The sequence below is a fragment of the Aspergillus clavatus genome, genomic scaffold (assembly GCF_000002715.2).
Source record: "Aspergillus clavatus NRRL 1 1099423829795 genomic scaffold, whole genome shotgun sequence".
NCBI classification, from domain to species: Eukaryota; Fungi; Ascomycota; class Eurotiomycetes; order Eurotiales; family Aspergillaceae; genus Aspergillus; species Aspergillus clavatus.
Genome location: NW_001517104.1, coordinates 1211960 through 1225105, shown reverse-complemented (window position 1 = coordinate 1225105; position 13146 = coordinate 1211960). Strand labels below are relative to the sequence as shown.

The following is a 13146-nucleotide window of genomic DNA, read 5'->3' as shown; positions in this document are numbered from 1 at the left end:
TGGAGGGCTTTACTCCTTAAACTTTGGCTAGTGGCTCTGCTAGTGCTAAGTGGTCGCAGACTCACAGACCCCCCTAGGCCCTAAATGTCGTGGGCCTCGTATGCTCGTGGTCCTTTCCAGTGGGGGAGGATGAGGGCTCCCACTCCCTGTCTTCCAGAATCAGAGATTGAGACCCAGGGACTCATAGGAACTATCTAGGAAGTGATTGTTGAGTGCTGACGCCTGACGCCTGACAGCTCCCCCCCCCCCCGCGGGACATTTGGGGGCAGACGCAGAGACGAAAATCATTCCGCTGGCCTGGCCAATAATGGATAACCGGTGTGGTGCTTTGTCCGGGGGCGTTGTTCTGTTGCTCATACAAAGTCCGTTCCTTCGACTCTCCTTTCTTCTCAGTCTCTTCGAGTCGGCTTGCTTTCGTTTGAAGATTACACTGTGGTCAACAAAGCTAATTATTTTTTATAATTCCCTTCAATTATAATTTCCTTGTCCATATCTCTGCTTCAGAATAGGGCTGGTTCCTTCACCCAATGGCTGCATTTGGTCCTTGATCTCTCTTGTTGCTCTGACTCTTTCTCCTTTCTTACGTCTGTCTGTACCTTTTGGATGATTTCTTGTTAATCTACTTACTTGGGGACCACCGACGTGGTCGTACTATCGCGATGAAAAGCTGGACTCGAGTTGTATTCTGCGCGGCTTTGCTGCTCCTGATCCCTTTATATCTCCTGAAGCTTCATCTGGAAGACTTCTACGACCAGTATAGTGCAGGCACATATCTGGTCGACTGGGTCAGGTCGCGCTATTTCCAGCAAGGCCCGCCAACAATCCCCCACGGACGAGTGGGCGACAAAGTCATCGTCATGGCGAGACTGGAGGAAGAACACACGGAGTGGGTTGAGCAAGAACTACCAGAGTAAGTCCCACTGCGCCTTGTCCCTCACCCTCATCCTTCGCCTTCGCCTTCGCAGCACAAATTGACATCGAACCACCACGTCCTCCAGCTGGCAACGCGCAATCTACATCGTCAACCCCTCCAAAGCCACCGCTGCAGACAATCACAAACTCACCACCCCGCTCAACAAGGGCCACGAGTCCATGGCCTACCTCACCTACCTCATCGACCACTACGACGCCCTCCCCGCCACCATCGCCTTCCTCCACTCCCACCGCGCCGGCTTCCTCATGGCCTGGCACGTCGACGCCCCCCTGCACGACAACGTCGCGGCCATGCGCGCCTTGCAGCTCGACTTCGTGCAACAAAACGGCTACGTCAACCTCCGCTGCAACTGGAATCCAGGCTGCAAGGCCGACCACCGCCTGAACCGCCACGTTACAGAGAGAGTCTGGGCGGAGATCTTCGAGGGAACGAGCACGCCGCCGCTGAACTCGTCATTGTCATCATCATCATCATCGTCGTCGTCGTCGTCGTCGATGCTGGACGCCCAGCAGCAACAGCAGAAGTTCCTCGCGAAACCCAAACATCTCGGCGCCGCATGCTGTGCGCAGTTTGCCGTCTCGCGGGAGCAGGTCCTCCGGCGGCCACAGGCCGACTATATCCGGTTTCGGCAGTGGGTGATCGATACGCAGAAGGACGATGCGGCGAGTGGGCGGGTGATGGAGTTTCTGTGGCATGTGATTTTCGGGAAGGAGGCTGTGTAGTAAGTTCTGCCTGCAGTTTCGCTACTACTGTGTACACTGTTTTTTCTTTCTAACTGTTACGCAGTTGTCCCGACGAGGAAGTGTGCTACTGCCAGGTGTACGGGAAATGCTAACAACATCTGAGAGGGCGGGGGGGGGGGTACGCTTCTGGATATATGCGGCGGTTTTGCGGTTCTTTTTCCCTTTCACTCTTTTAGTTTCCCTCACGGGATGTTTCAACATGGCGTTCATAGACGGTTGTCTTCTTGATACCCACGTCGGTCTGGACTTGTGATTATGGTTGGGCTTGCTTGTATATAGATATAGATATGTGACAAATTTATACGTTGTAACACCATGGATATCATGGCAACAGATGTATACAACTTAACTTCGAATGGAAATGGAACCCTGGGGTCTACACGCGAGTTCTTCGCTTCCAGGATAAACCAGATTCAATCCATTTATTTATTCATTACATCGTATCTGCCACACAGAAACCCCCCTCCCCCCCCTTCTCACTTCGACTCCAAAAACTCCTCCACCCGCTCCAAAAGATCCGCCTTCTTTCCCGCTGCAGACCGCCCATGCGCCGTCAGAAACTCCTTCAGGGTAGCTACGGTAAGCTGGGTGGAATGTCAGCACTGTCGTCGTAAAAGCGCGCGCGCAATGGAGAATGAGAATGAATTCACCTTCGACAAACTCCCCTTCTCGAAAAGTCGGCGAACATCCTCATCGACGCCTTCGGGCCCACTCTCTGCTTTCACCTTCTTCGCCGGACGGCTGGGGAGGTCGTCGGTCTCGGCGGCTCGGTCTTTGGCGGTGCGTTTCACCAGGGTACTTTGGGGCGCGTGGGCGGATGTCGTTGCATATTGTTTTTCGAGTTCGTCGGCCCACGAGAGGACGTAGTCGCCGGCGCGCTGGGGGGCTATGTTAGGACCAGCTGGGGCTGTGTGGAGATTGGGGTACCTACTTTGTCGATTTGTCGGTATTTCGGGACCGTCTTGTCCTCTGGCTTTTCGGGGAGGTCCTCGTCTAGGGCTAGGGCTTGCAGAATGCGATAATGCCATTGGAGCGCTGAGAGGACCATCAGCATCTTAAGTCTGTGCGGCCTCGAAAGGGAGAGAGTATGTGAGAGTACTCACATGGATTAGGATATTTTTGCGGCTCGTACATCGCCTTTGGCAGCTGCAGTTGTTGGATGATAGTCCGCATTTGATCGATCAACGGCTCCGGCGCCACATTGAGGCTGGTTTCGGGATTCTGTCGAACATCATCTGCGAATGGGAGCGGGATAATCCACATTCCCGGAGGGAACTTCTGGACGTCATTCTCGTCAACCTTTTCCTCGCCTGCGATCAGGGCGCCCAGCACCGGTGCTGCATTTTTGCGCGGAATGAACCACACCAAGCCCACCTTTTGGTCCTTCAAGAGTTTCTGGTGGAGAGCGGAGAACACTCGGGTGGAGCCCACGTAGTCTTCCTCGGAGGGATAGATGAAAAACGGATGTTTGACGTTGGCCCAGAAGGGAAGCGCTGAGAGTGGCTTGAAGCCGATGATACGGATCACCGGATCCCCAAAATTCCGTAGCGCTTTCTGCTCCTCGGGCGTAAATGAGATCTGCTCATTGCCAAACTTGTATGCTTTTCGGATCTCTGATTTCTCGACCGTGCGAGCAGTGTCATCGGCGATCTGGGTAGTTACACCCTTGACGATCTCGGGCTTCTCGCCCCCAAGCCAGACATAGCAGCTTCGCGCAGGCTCCTGGCGTTTGAACAAGAGATAGCCAGTCACAGAGATCTTGAAATTGGGTCCGATCTCTAGAGGCATATTGGAGAAATGTGCTCGCCGCGGAACCGACCGGGAATTGATGCTAGATAGCAGACCGTTCAGCAAAGAAATTCCATCTCTCGAGGTAGTCGATGCCTTTGAATCAGCCTGCAAGTACGCGGGCGCCTCTACATCGTTTGGGGAGGCCTTGTAAATGATATCCTGTATGACATGAGCACAACCAGCTACTTGACTTGAGAATCCATTTTGGAGTTCCTTACGTCATAGAATTTGGAGCTGTCAAACTCATGTTCAGGTTGAGAGATCGGAAACAATTCGATTACCACACCCAGGTCGTAGAGATCCTTCGCACGAACAGTGGCAGCTGAGCGCTGACTCTTGTTGTCCCCGTGCGGATTATCGTTATCAGTGACGATAAACAGCCGCCGGGAGAGGAAGTTCGGTGCCTTGGAGGTAAATATCTGGTTCGCACAGAACAGTACATTGGCCATCGAGACCCGTTCTTTCGATGGCACAAGCACCTCTCTTGCTGCCCCTTCGTCCTCTGCCAGAGCACGAAGGTCTTTGACCTCCCGTGCCGAGGGAACATCGAGGTCTGTGAAAAGGTAGCAGTGGGGATACGACAGATCGCCGCGGCTGTTCTCGTCTTCATCATAGAACTTGGACGCCTGCGTCCCGTAGAGAAGCACACCGATCATGTCACGAGGATTAGATATGATGCGCTGCTGCATCAGGTGGTATGCACATTTCAACGCTGCAGTGGCTGGTGATTCCACTACTTTCTTCTTGGGATCCGACAACGGACGTGGCGTTATCATGGAATCGCTGATTTCAATTGCAAAGAGGACAGCATCCTTGACCGTCTTGTAGCCCTGTACAGAACACTTAGCCTAGAGAATTTCTTTACCAAAGGATGAATCTCATACGGTTTCATCAATCTCCTCTTCTTCCTCTGCAGCTTCATCATCACGAAATGGATTCTCATCCGCCATAATTAAGTAGATAGTCGAGAGAATTGACGTTGAGGATAATATGATACAAGAAAAAAAAAAAAAAAAAAAAAGAAGAAGGAATCCGAAGAAGATATTACGATGGAAACAACAAGATATACTCTGTAGTATAGTTAGTTACTACCACCTCTCCCTTCTCTGCCTACTGCTTTGCTGCCTGCTGCTCTTCCCGCCTTCACGAGCGGACGCGAATTCTCCCAATGACAGTGACGCGGAGGAGACACGAACATCACGTGCAACCGCCAAGACTTGATTACCCCAGGTGGACGCTGATTGGCTAGTCACTGAGTGCACTTGTAAGGTAATAGGTTGCTCCGTCATCAATCCGGTTCTGGGCTCTCCCGATGCCGATGGGAAAGGTAAAACATTGCACGATCAGATCGATCACTATCGATTTGGCCACGATCATTCTTTCAACACCACAGTGGTTCTTTTTCGGGCTTCCTGAGTTTGGTCTCAACTTGCTCTCCCACCTCTTATGGTTTTCAATCGCTGGACAAGCATCACCACATCAATCCATACACAATAGCTCCTCATCATGGCCCTCCGCCGACCGTTTGCGCTCCCTCGGCACTTGCTAAACGGACCTTGCTCTGGTTCCCGATCAATTGTGCCTCGCACTGCTTTTATACACAATCAGGGGCACAGGAAAGGTCTTGCGACAGCAGTCCCCCCGGTCACGCAAGATGCAACCGGCTCCAAAGGACCTACCGCAATGGTTTTCCTCAACATGGGCGGCCCGTCGACAACTAGTGAGGTGGAAGATTTCCTGAGCAGATTATTTGTATGCACTGTTTCCGATAATCGATTCCCTCCCTCAGCAAACCTCAAGCTGACCTTTGCCTCCCCCATGCCGTCTAGTCCGACGCCGATTTGATTCCTCTGGGCCGACTACAATCCTATCTCGGCCCCCTCCTTTCTAAGCGGAGAACCCCGATGATTCAAAAACAATACTCGGATATCGGGGGTGGTTCTCCCATCAGGAAATGGTCAGAGTATCAGTGCGAGGAGATGTGCAAGATCCTAGATACGATCAGCCCTGAAACGGCACCACACAAACCATATGTTGCTTTTCGATACGCCGACCCCCTGACTGAGGAAATGTACACGAGGTTGTTGGAAGACGGGTTCGGAAACGGCAAAGGGGGACGCGCTGTCGCCTTTACACAATACCCCCAGTACTCATGTTCTACAACAGGCAGCTCGCTGAATGAGTTGTGGAAATGGCGGACCAGACTGGAAGGCAAGCGTGGAAATGGCGACGTGGACCCCTCCGGTTCTATTCAATGGAGCGTCATTGATCGCTGGCCCACGCACTCCGGACTTGTGGAAGCGTTCGCCCGGAACATTGAGGATCAGCTGAAGACGTACCCCGAAGAGAAGAGAGACAGTGTGGTCCTTTTGTTCTCGGCTCACAGTCTACCCATGAGTGTTGTCAATAGAGGTAGGAATCTGCGCCTATTTACAATCATGTTTTCCTCGCTCACAGTCATTCAGGTGATCCCTACCCCGCCGAGGTTGCTGCGACCGTCCATGCCGTGATGCAAAGGTTGAACTTCAGCAACCCATACCGGCTGTGCTGGCAGTCCCAGGTGGGACCATCTGCTTGGCTCGGAGCCCAGACTAGCGATACCGTTGAGCAGTATGTCAAGCGGGGCCAAACCGACATCGTCCTGGTCCCTATCGCGTTCACCAGTGATCATATCGAGACCCTCTACGAACTGGACCTGGAGGTTATCAAAGATGCAAATTCTCCGGGAGTCAAGCGAGCCGAGAGCTTGAACGGCAACCCCATTTTCATCCAGGCGCTGGCGGAAATTGCGCAGGAGCACCTGCGAAAGGGGGACAAGTGCTCGCTACAGATGACCTTGCGTTGTCAGGGCTGTAAGAGCGACCGGTGCTTGGAGCAGAAGAAATTCTTTGCTGGCGAGCAGGCCGCATCCCTTGTCTTATAGGTTTTTGACCGTCTTGGGGGGAGGGGGGGGGAATATGTGTACCATCATTCTTCATGAATCTCTTCTTTCCTGGGGCGTTCGGCTGTAAACGATTACCTTTGTCATTGTAAGCTGGTATCTTCCGTCGAAAAAAATCTTGATACTTTTCATATGCAATAGATAGACTATCATTAGCATGTTACGAGAATACCAAATAATGTTGTCCATCTATTACTATTGAAATCTACTCAAGGAGGACGAATACAGACCTCTCTCTCCCCAACCGGGCCTTTCTTTGCTGTTTGATTAGCCTCGGCACATAACAATGTTTTTGCGTCTTGTTGTTCGAGTTGCACAGCAGGCCCAACAGGACACAACCCCAGCTCTCTCGTGGCATCTTATTTACTTCTCCACGCCACACCAGGGTCAAATATGGATAATCTCGATCAGGCTATCTCTTAGCGTTGTGGTCGGGGTCGGAGTCGGACTGACGCAAACTCCAACGGCGCCAGATCGCTCCAAAGTCCGGTTCCCAGTTCAAGGTCCGAATTGGTCATCATGACTTGTTCATGTTGCGTTCTGTCAGACAGAGAGCTTCTGCATTCTTGGTCGTTTCTTTGCCGAAGCCTTACTCCGTACATTCCGTCAACTCCAAGTCAAAACGGCATCTGCATTCCAGTGATCAACAGTTGATGTTGTCAGTCGTCACTTATCATTGATGCCGCCAAGGAACTCATGACCGTTGAAGCCACTTTCATGTCAATCCACATATAGCCCAATCCTTATCGTTTCGATCAACTTCATTGCTCGCAATGGAGAACGAGGAAGCTTTTGAGGTAGATGCTCAGCTGCACGCCAGGGAAGTTACATCGATACCCAGTGGTAGTCGGAGCACTTCCACAGATCATGGCAAAGGCACAGTCCGATTACATGTCAATGAGCGGACACTTTTATTACGAGGATACGAAGACCCCGAACCTCCCCAGCAGGATGTGGCCGGGCAGAAGCCCGGACTCTGGGCGTTTTGGAGACAACCTCATGTGCGTCGTTCCATTGTGCCTGACTTCCTTCCTAGTTGATGTATTCTGATCGCTGCTAGGTCTTCTGGTTGATTCCGTTTCTCCTTCTATATATGCTAGGATTTGTTGGTGCCGCCGTCCCTAAAATTAACCTTGTCCTCTCGCTCGTCTGCAAGGACTATCTTTCCAAGAAGGCATCCAAGGACCCTACTTTCACGTACCTCCCTGTTATCATTGGGGAGGAGAACCGTCAGTGCCAGGTTCCCGAGGTACAGTCCCTCGTTGCTCGGTTCCAGCTGTATCTCAACTTGATAGCGGGGATCTTGTCGGCGCTGGTCAGTCCACGGTTTGGTCATATATCCGACCGATACGGAAGAACAAAGTTAATTGCGCTATGCGCGTTTGCTACCGTGCTCGGAGAATCACTCACGGTCCTTGTGGCAGCTCGACCGGACCAGTTTTCCATCAACTTTCTCCTAGTAGGCGCTTTTCTGGACGGCCTTGGAGGTTCTTTCACCACAGTCCTGGCGCTCGCCACATCATATGCCTCTGACTGCACTGCTCCCGAAAAGCGGGGTGTGGCATTTGGATATCTGCACGGAGCTCTTTTCGTTGGAATGGCATGTGGCCCACTACTCGCGGCGATTGTCTTGAGAAAGACTGGGGAGATGCTATACATTTTCTCCACGAGTCTGGGATTCCACGCGCTATTCTTCCTCATGATTCTCTTCGTGATCCCGGAATCATTATCGAAGGAGCACCAACAGGCCGCCAGAGAGAAACACCGAGTGAAGGTTTCTCGCAAGGAACCCGTCGGCTTCTGTTCTTCCACTTGGCTCCGTCATCTAAACCCAAAGAATTTCATCACACCGCTCGCCATCCTATTTCCGCCTGTCGGACGCCCCAGCTCGCTCTTCCCTAATCGCAAAGGGGCAACCCCCGCCTTGCGCAGAAACATTATCCTTCTCGCTGCAATTGACACAGTCGTCTTTGGCGTTTCCCTGGGAACTGCTCAGATTGTCATCATCTATGCGGAGTATATGTTCGGCTGGGGCAATGTCGAGTCGAGCATTTTCATCTCCATCATCAGCACTGTCCGCGTGGTTGTCCTGTTCCTAGCCCACCCCATCATTACGCGAATCTTCCACAAGCCAACGACCTCGCAGAGCTTCATCCCTGGCTTGAACAGGGTCGAACTCGTTATCATACAGATCTCGGTTCTTCTCGATATGCTCGGCTATGTGGGATATGCGCTGGGACGAAGCAGCGCTCTCATGACGTTTTCTGGGATCGTCGCCGCGCTGGGCAGTCTAGCAACTCCTACGCTGCAGTCATCGCTAACGAAACACGCCCCTCGTGATCGCGTAGGTCAGATCCTCGGAGCTAAGGGATTATTGCATGCGCTGGCTCGGGTCATTGCGCCTACCGTGTGCAATCTCCTCTACAGCGTGACGGTGGGCAAGTACACCCAAACAGTTTTCGTCACTCTGGCAGCAGTTTTTGGCTTGGCTCTGTGCAGTAGCTTCTACATAACACCACATGGTTTGTCATCATCTCCTCTGTCTGGTAGTATACATCACTAACGCCAAACAGTTTCTCTTGACGATTGTGAACCGAGTAGCCTTCGGCATGAAGCAAATGAAGAGGGTGAGGAAGATGATGATACTCTACTGAATTCTTGACAATATGTAGCTTAATTTTAGACACGGGAGAGGAGCGCTTGATATCTATACCATAAGACTGATAGGCTGGGACTAATCTATAGTTAATCTTTTTGAAAGTACTCCATTCTTGCTTTTGCCGGCTTTACCGTCTCCCGTTAGATTTTCGAGGGATAACACCATTATAGTCTTAACTTTTGTAAAAATCTCGAGGATTCCGTTGGTCAAGTATTTATATAGTCCAAGTACATTCAAAGAGGACGCTAAAAAGGGACAACTTCAGGATATACTGCCATATCACGTGACGTATATCAATATATCATATGATGCTCAGTCCGGAGAGGAACCGGAGGAGTACGGCACGCGGCAACACCACAAGTGCAACAGCTGCAAACTTTCCGCAGCTTCATCGAAAAAGTCCACTGTGACCCGGTCGAAGCTCCCCATCTCAATTGGGCCCACTGCTTCTCAACCATCGCTCTCTTCCAAACAGCGATCATCATATCTTCCAAGATTTCTCTACATTCAGCACTCAATGTCAATGCTTCATAGGTGATGCCCACAGCACCCGCCGCTCGGGGTGCCCACCAGGTTCTACATACACCATGATCTCTAAACCGACCAACGCCCCCCCGGCTGTCCCTTCTCGGAATGCACTCCGGGTGCTACGCAGACTGGCCCTTGCCGGATCAACCGTAGGCAGTTTCTGCACGGTCGCTGCGATCACCTACGATGTGCACCGCCGCGTCCGGGTCGCGGAACGCATTGTTGAGAACAAACGAGCCCTGCAGACCTCGGCGCCGAACTACGATGCCACGTCTGCGGCGAAACGACTAGCCCGGATGATGGAGGCGGCGGAGGCGGGCGAGTTCATGGGTCTGGCGTCGTTGAAGGAGGCGGATCGGAAGATACATCTTGGGCAGTCCACGCAGGATGAGGACGAGCGGCTGTTACAGGGGGAGCGGAGTCATGGGCCCAGTGTGGGTATTGCGGAGTCGGAGACTCTTGTTCAGGCTGAGTCGTTTTTGGAAGCTGCGAGGACAAAACTAGTCGATGCGCTTACATCACAGTCGGAGGTCGGGAGGTTGCCTGGGCAAAGTGGTTGTGTTCCTCCCGACCAGATTCACGTTGCGGAGGGTTTACGGCGAGCAGAAAATGCCATTGGGCGAGGGACATCACGGAGCGACGTGACAATTAATAAGGATATAGCGGTAGAGGGAGCACAATTGCAATCGGATGTCCCGAGACAGATGCAAGAACTCCTCGATCGCGGCCGGCCCATCGAGGCAGCTCAACTATTCTTGGGCGCACATTCCGGTGCGCTAAATGGGATCTCCAAGGATCGGAAGGAGATGGCCCTGAAAGTGTTCTTCGTCAATTGCAAGGAGGATAATGTGTTCATTGCGCGAAGCATTTTCGAGCGTATTGAAGAGGTGGATGAAGTTTCTCTCGTAATGTGGAAAACATTAATGTTGGCCCTAGCGAAGAAAGGCTGCATCGAATCCGTGGCGACCATTTATACGCGCTACATGCACCAATTCGCCTGCCCACCAGAGATGGTGGATGTTGTGCTCCGTTGTCTCCTTGAATCTCACAGACTTACCACAGCAAAATGGTTCCTTTTGAGACATCTCCAGCACGACCGAGACTGTGGCTTGTGCGGGGCCTATCTGTCGGGCCTCTGGAGGAAGACGAGAAGCATCGAACTGATAAACGGACAGCTGAAGAAGATTTTGACTGTTCTTCCACGATTTGAGAAGCTTCCAAGCGATAAGTTGTTCAATCCAGTGATCAAAGCTTACGTCGAATTCGGCAGAGTCGCCGATGCGGAAGCCCTGGTTCACGACATGACGACCATCTATGATCTCCCCCTCCGGTGTCGAACGAAAGGCTTGCTGGTTTATGCTAAGGCTCTCAGTCTCGACTGGGAGGGAGTGGAGGTGGGGCTAGAAGAGATGCATAAACTTCGACTCACAAGGCGACGGCGCGATTTCCTTCCCATTTTCGATCGGATATTCCTCGAATACTGGGTATCGCATTCGGGCCCGCAGATTCGCAATTTCGTCTTTCGGTATCTCGATGAATTCAACATCATCCCCGATAAAGTGCTGTATAAGCATATCCTGGAGGCATTCGTTGAGAAAGGCGACAAGGACATGATCGCGGAACTTACCAGTATGGCGAAGCAGCGGTCGTGGAATATCCCCATTAACGAGCAGGAGTTCATGGAGATTCTGCGATCTCGCCGGCTTGCATTGGAAGAGGCGCCGGTAGGATTCTGGCAAATGTTACAAGCCGCGCGCGTGAAGTACGGGCAGAGCTCTACGTCCCAGCGGATCTTGGGCTACGACCAGCAGTCATTTCCCATTGCAGAAGTCAACAACATGCCCTACACACAAAGTCCCTCATCGTGGTATCAACGAACGCTACAGGAGACGACTCCATCAAGACCTGTGGATCAATATCAAAAGCTTCACAAGCAAATGACACATTACATGCATGTTGGCAAGATGGCAGACGCACTGAAGTGCTTCCAGAACGCTAAAAACGCGCGATATCAGATGAGACAGCTTCATGTCGAGCTGGCTGTCATTGCGACCCTGCTTGAACATGGACTCGATGCGGCTCGCTCGCTCGTCGAGACCGAATGGCGCGGGATCCGTCACCTGGTCCGCTTCTTCCCTATCTTTTTCCGGCAGGTGATGTCCCTGGACCCCGATGCCACTGGAGAGATGATCCAGATCGCCGTCCTTCGCTTTTATCAGATATGCTCGTCGACAAAGAACATGACGGTCAAGCATCACATCACTGTGGGCACGAGCCGACGTCTGATCTCGCAGCGGGAACCCAAGATGGCCCAAGACCTTCTGGCGGCTGTCTACATGTCCCGCTACCGACATGTGGTGCCTTTTGATGGAGTCTACATGAAGATGTTTGCGCGCACCTTTGCAGCAACAAAGAACATTCCTGGCCTTCGGTGGTGTATCCTGACGGCTCTGTCCCGAGAAAGCGCTCTCAACCATGATTTTGTGGTCGAGATTCGTCGGATCTTGGGCACTCTGAGTCCTTCCGGGCCCGGATCTGTCCCCAGCGAGCAAATGGAATACCTACTGTACATTGCCGATCTTTTGGAAGAAAAGAGCGAAGGATGCTCCCCACTTTGGGAAATCAAGCACGACCCGACCCTCAAGGCGAGCTCGCGACAACAGCTGAAGCGACCGCTTGACACGAGACTGCTCTTCAATCAGTCAGACGTCCGAGAGGCGGTCAAAGGGTGGGACGAAGAGTACGAATTGGAGGCGGTACTGGGCAATATCGATACGGATCCGCGCTCAGTAGCGTCACGATGGACCGAGCAACGGTGCCTGAGCCACAAGACGGGTTGTTGACGATCCGTCTGATGCCATTTATTGCCATGATTGACGCCCTGGTCACCGTTTTCACAAGCCTCTGGGCCAAGTCTAGGCCAGGCTCTTGGCTCTTCAACGTACCATTCGTCGGGAGAATGTGAGAACTCTCTATTGTATATACATGACTATACCTTGTCTCACTGTGTACTTTTACTCTGCTGTACCATTTATATTCGTATTAGACTCTTGAATGTCTTTCATAGCGATAGAGCTGAGGTGATGGTGGATAGATGAACGAGAAATATGAAGCCCCTTGGGGGGTCTCCCTTACTCTTAATCCGCCCGCAGGCAGCGACACTGGCTCCCTTCTTCAAATATGCTTCCAGCCAATTACCAGACAGCGAATTCGACTATTTTCGCGCGTTTCACATCGATCGATCAGACGGTCAAGACGGTCTTGAATTCCCTGAGATCATACGGTGTTTGTGTTGTGACTTCTTTCACCAATAATCGGCCGCTGGTGCAAAGCGGAAAACTTTCACATGTCACGCCACTTACGCTTCTTGGCCCCCTTTCCATCGCTGTTAGTGTCTTGTTTCTTTTTTCTTATTTCCTTCCCTCTCTCCAATCCGATCATCATCTATTCGACTGACTCTGGGGTCTCTCAGGAGAAATATGCACTGTGACTGTCGTCAATTACCTCGATTCCTGCAATTTTGTTGACCGTCCCCCCCCCCCCCCCAAAA

The 13146-nt window shown here is 52.0% G+C and overlaps 5 protein-coding genes across 5 annotated transcripts, besides 2 other annotated features; 4 read left to right on the top strand and 1 right to left on the bottom strand.

The window, feature by feature from the left end:
* Positions 1–659: 659 nt before the first annotated feature.
* Positions 660–1769, top strand: ACLA_012780 (DUF3431 domain-containing protein; the record flags this gene model as incomplete). Its single annotated transcript, XM_001274275.1, has 3 exons — positions 660–910; positions 999–1655; positions 1721–1769. The coding sequence occupies 3 exons, from the start codon at positions 660–662 to the stop codon at positions 1767–1769; spliced, it is 957 nt and encodes a 318-aa protein (XP_001274276.1).
* Positions 1384–1428: a microsatellite.
* Positions 1770–2153: 384 nt separating the features above from the next.
* On the bottom strand, positions 2154–4418 carry akuA (putative DSB repair complex subunit Ku70; the record flags this gene model as incomplete). Its single annotated transcript, XM_001274274.1, has 6 exons — positions 2154–2261; positions 2328–2555; positions 2609–2712; positions 2781–3627; positions 3687–4298; positions 4353–4418. The coding sequence occupies 6 exons, from the start codon at positions 4416–4418 to the stop codon at positions 2154–2156; spliced, it is 1965 nt and encodes a 654-aa protein (XP_001274275.1).
* A 47-nt stretch (positions 4419–4465) lies between these two features.
* Positions 4466–4495: a microsatellite.
* Positions 4496–5151: 656 nt separating this feature from the next.
* ACLA_012760 (ferrochelatase HEM15) lies at positions 5152–6391 on the top strand (the record flags this gene model as incomplete). The annotated part of the gene is made up of 3 exons (XM_001274273.1): positions 5152–5220; positions 5298–5880; positions 5934–6391. 3 exons carry the CDS (start codon positions 5152–5154, stop codon positions 6389–6391), a joined length of 1110 nt encoding a protein of 369 aa, XP_001274274.1.
* A 791-nt stretch (positions 6392–7182) lies between these two features.
* Positions 7183–9071, top strand: ACLA_012750 (putative tetracycline-efflux transporter; the record flags this gene model as incomplete). Its single annotated transcript, XM_001274272.1, has 3 exons — positions 7183–7410; positions 7470–8931; positions 8983–9071. The coding sequence occupies 3 exons, from the start codon at positions 7183–7185 to the stop codon at positions 9069–9071; spliced, it is 1779 nt and encodes a 592-aa protein (XP_001274273.1).
* A 584-nt stretch (positions 9072–9655) lies between these two features.
* Positions 9656–12439, top strand: ACLA_012740 (pentatricopeptide repeat protein; the record flags this gene model as incomplete). Its single annotated transcript, XM_001274271.1, has 1 exon — positions 9656–12439. One exon carries the CDS (start codon positions 9656–9658, stop codon positions 12437–12439), a length of 2784 nt encoding a protein of 927 aa, XP_001274272.1.
* Between the last annotated feature and the right edge of the window lie 707 nt (positions 12440–13146).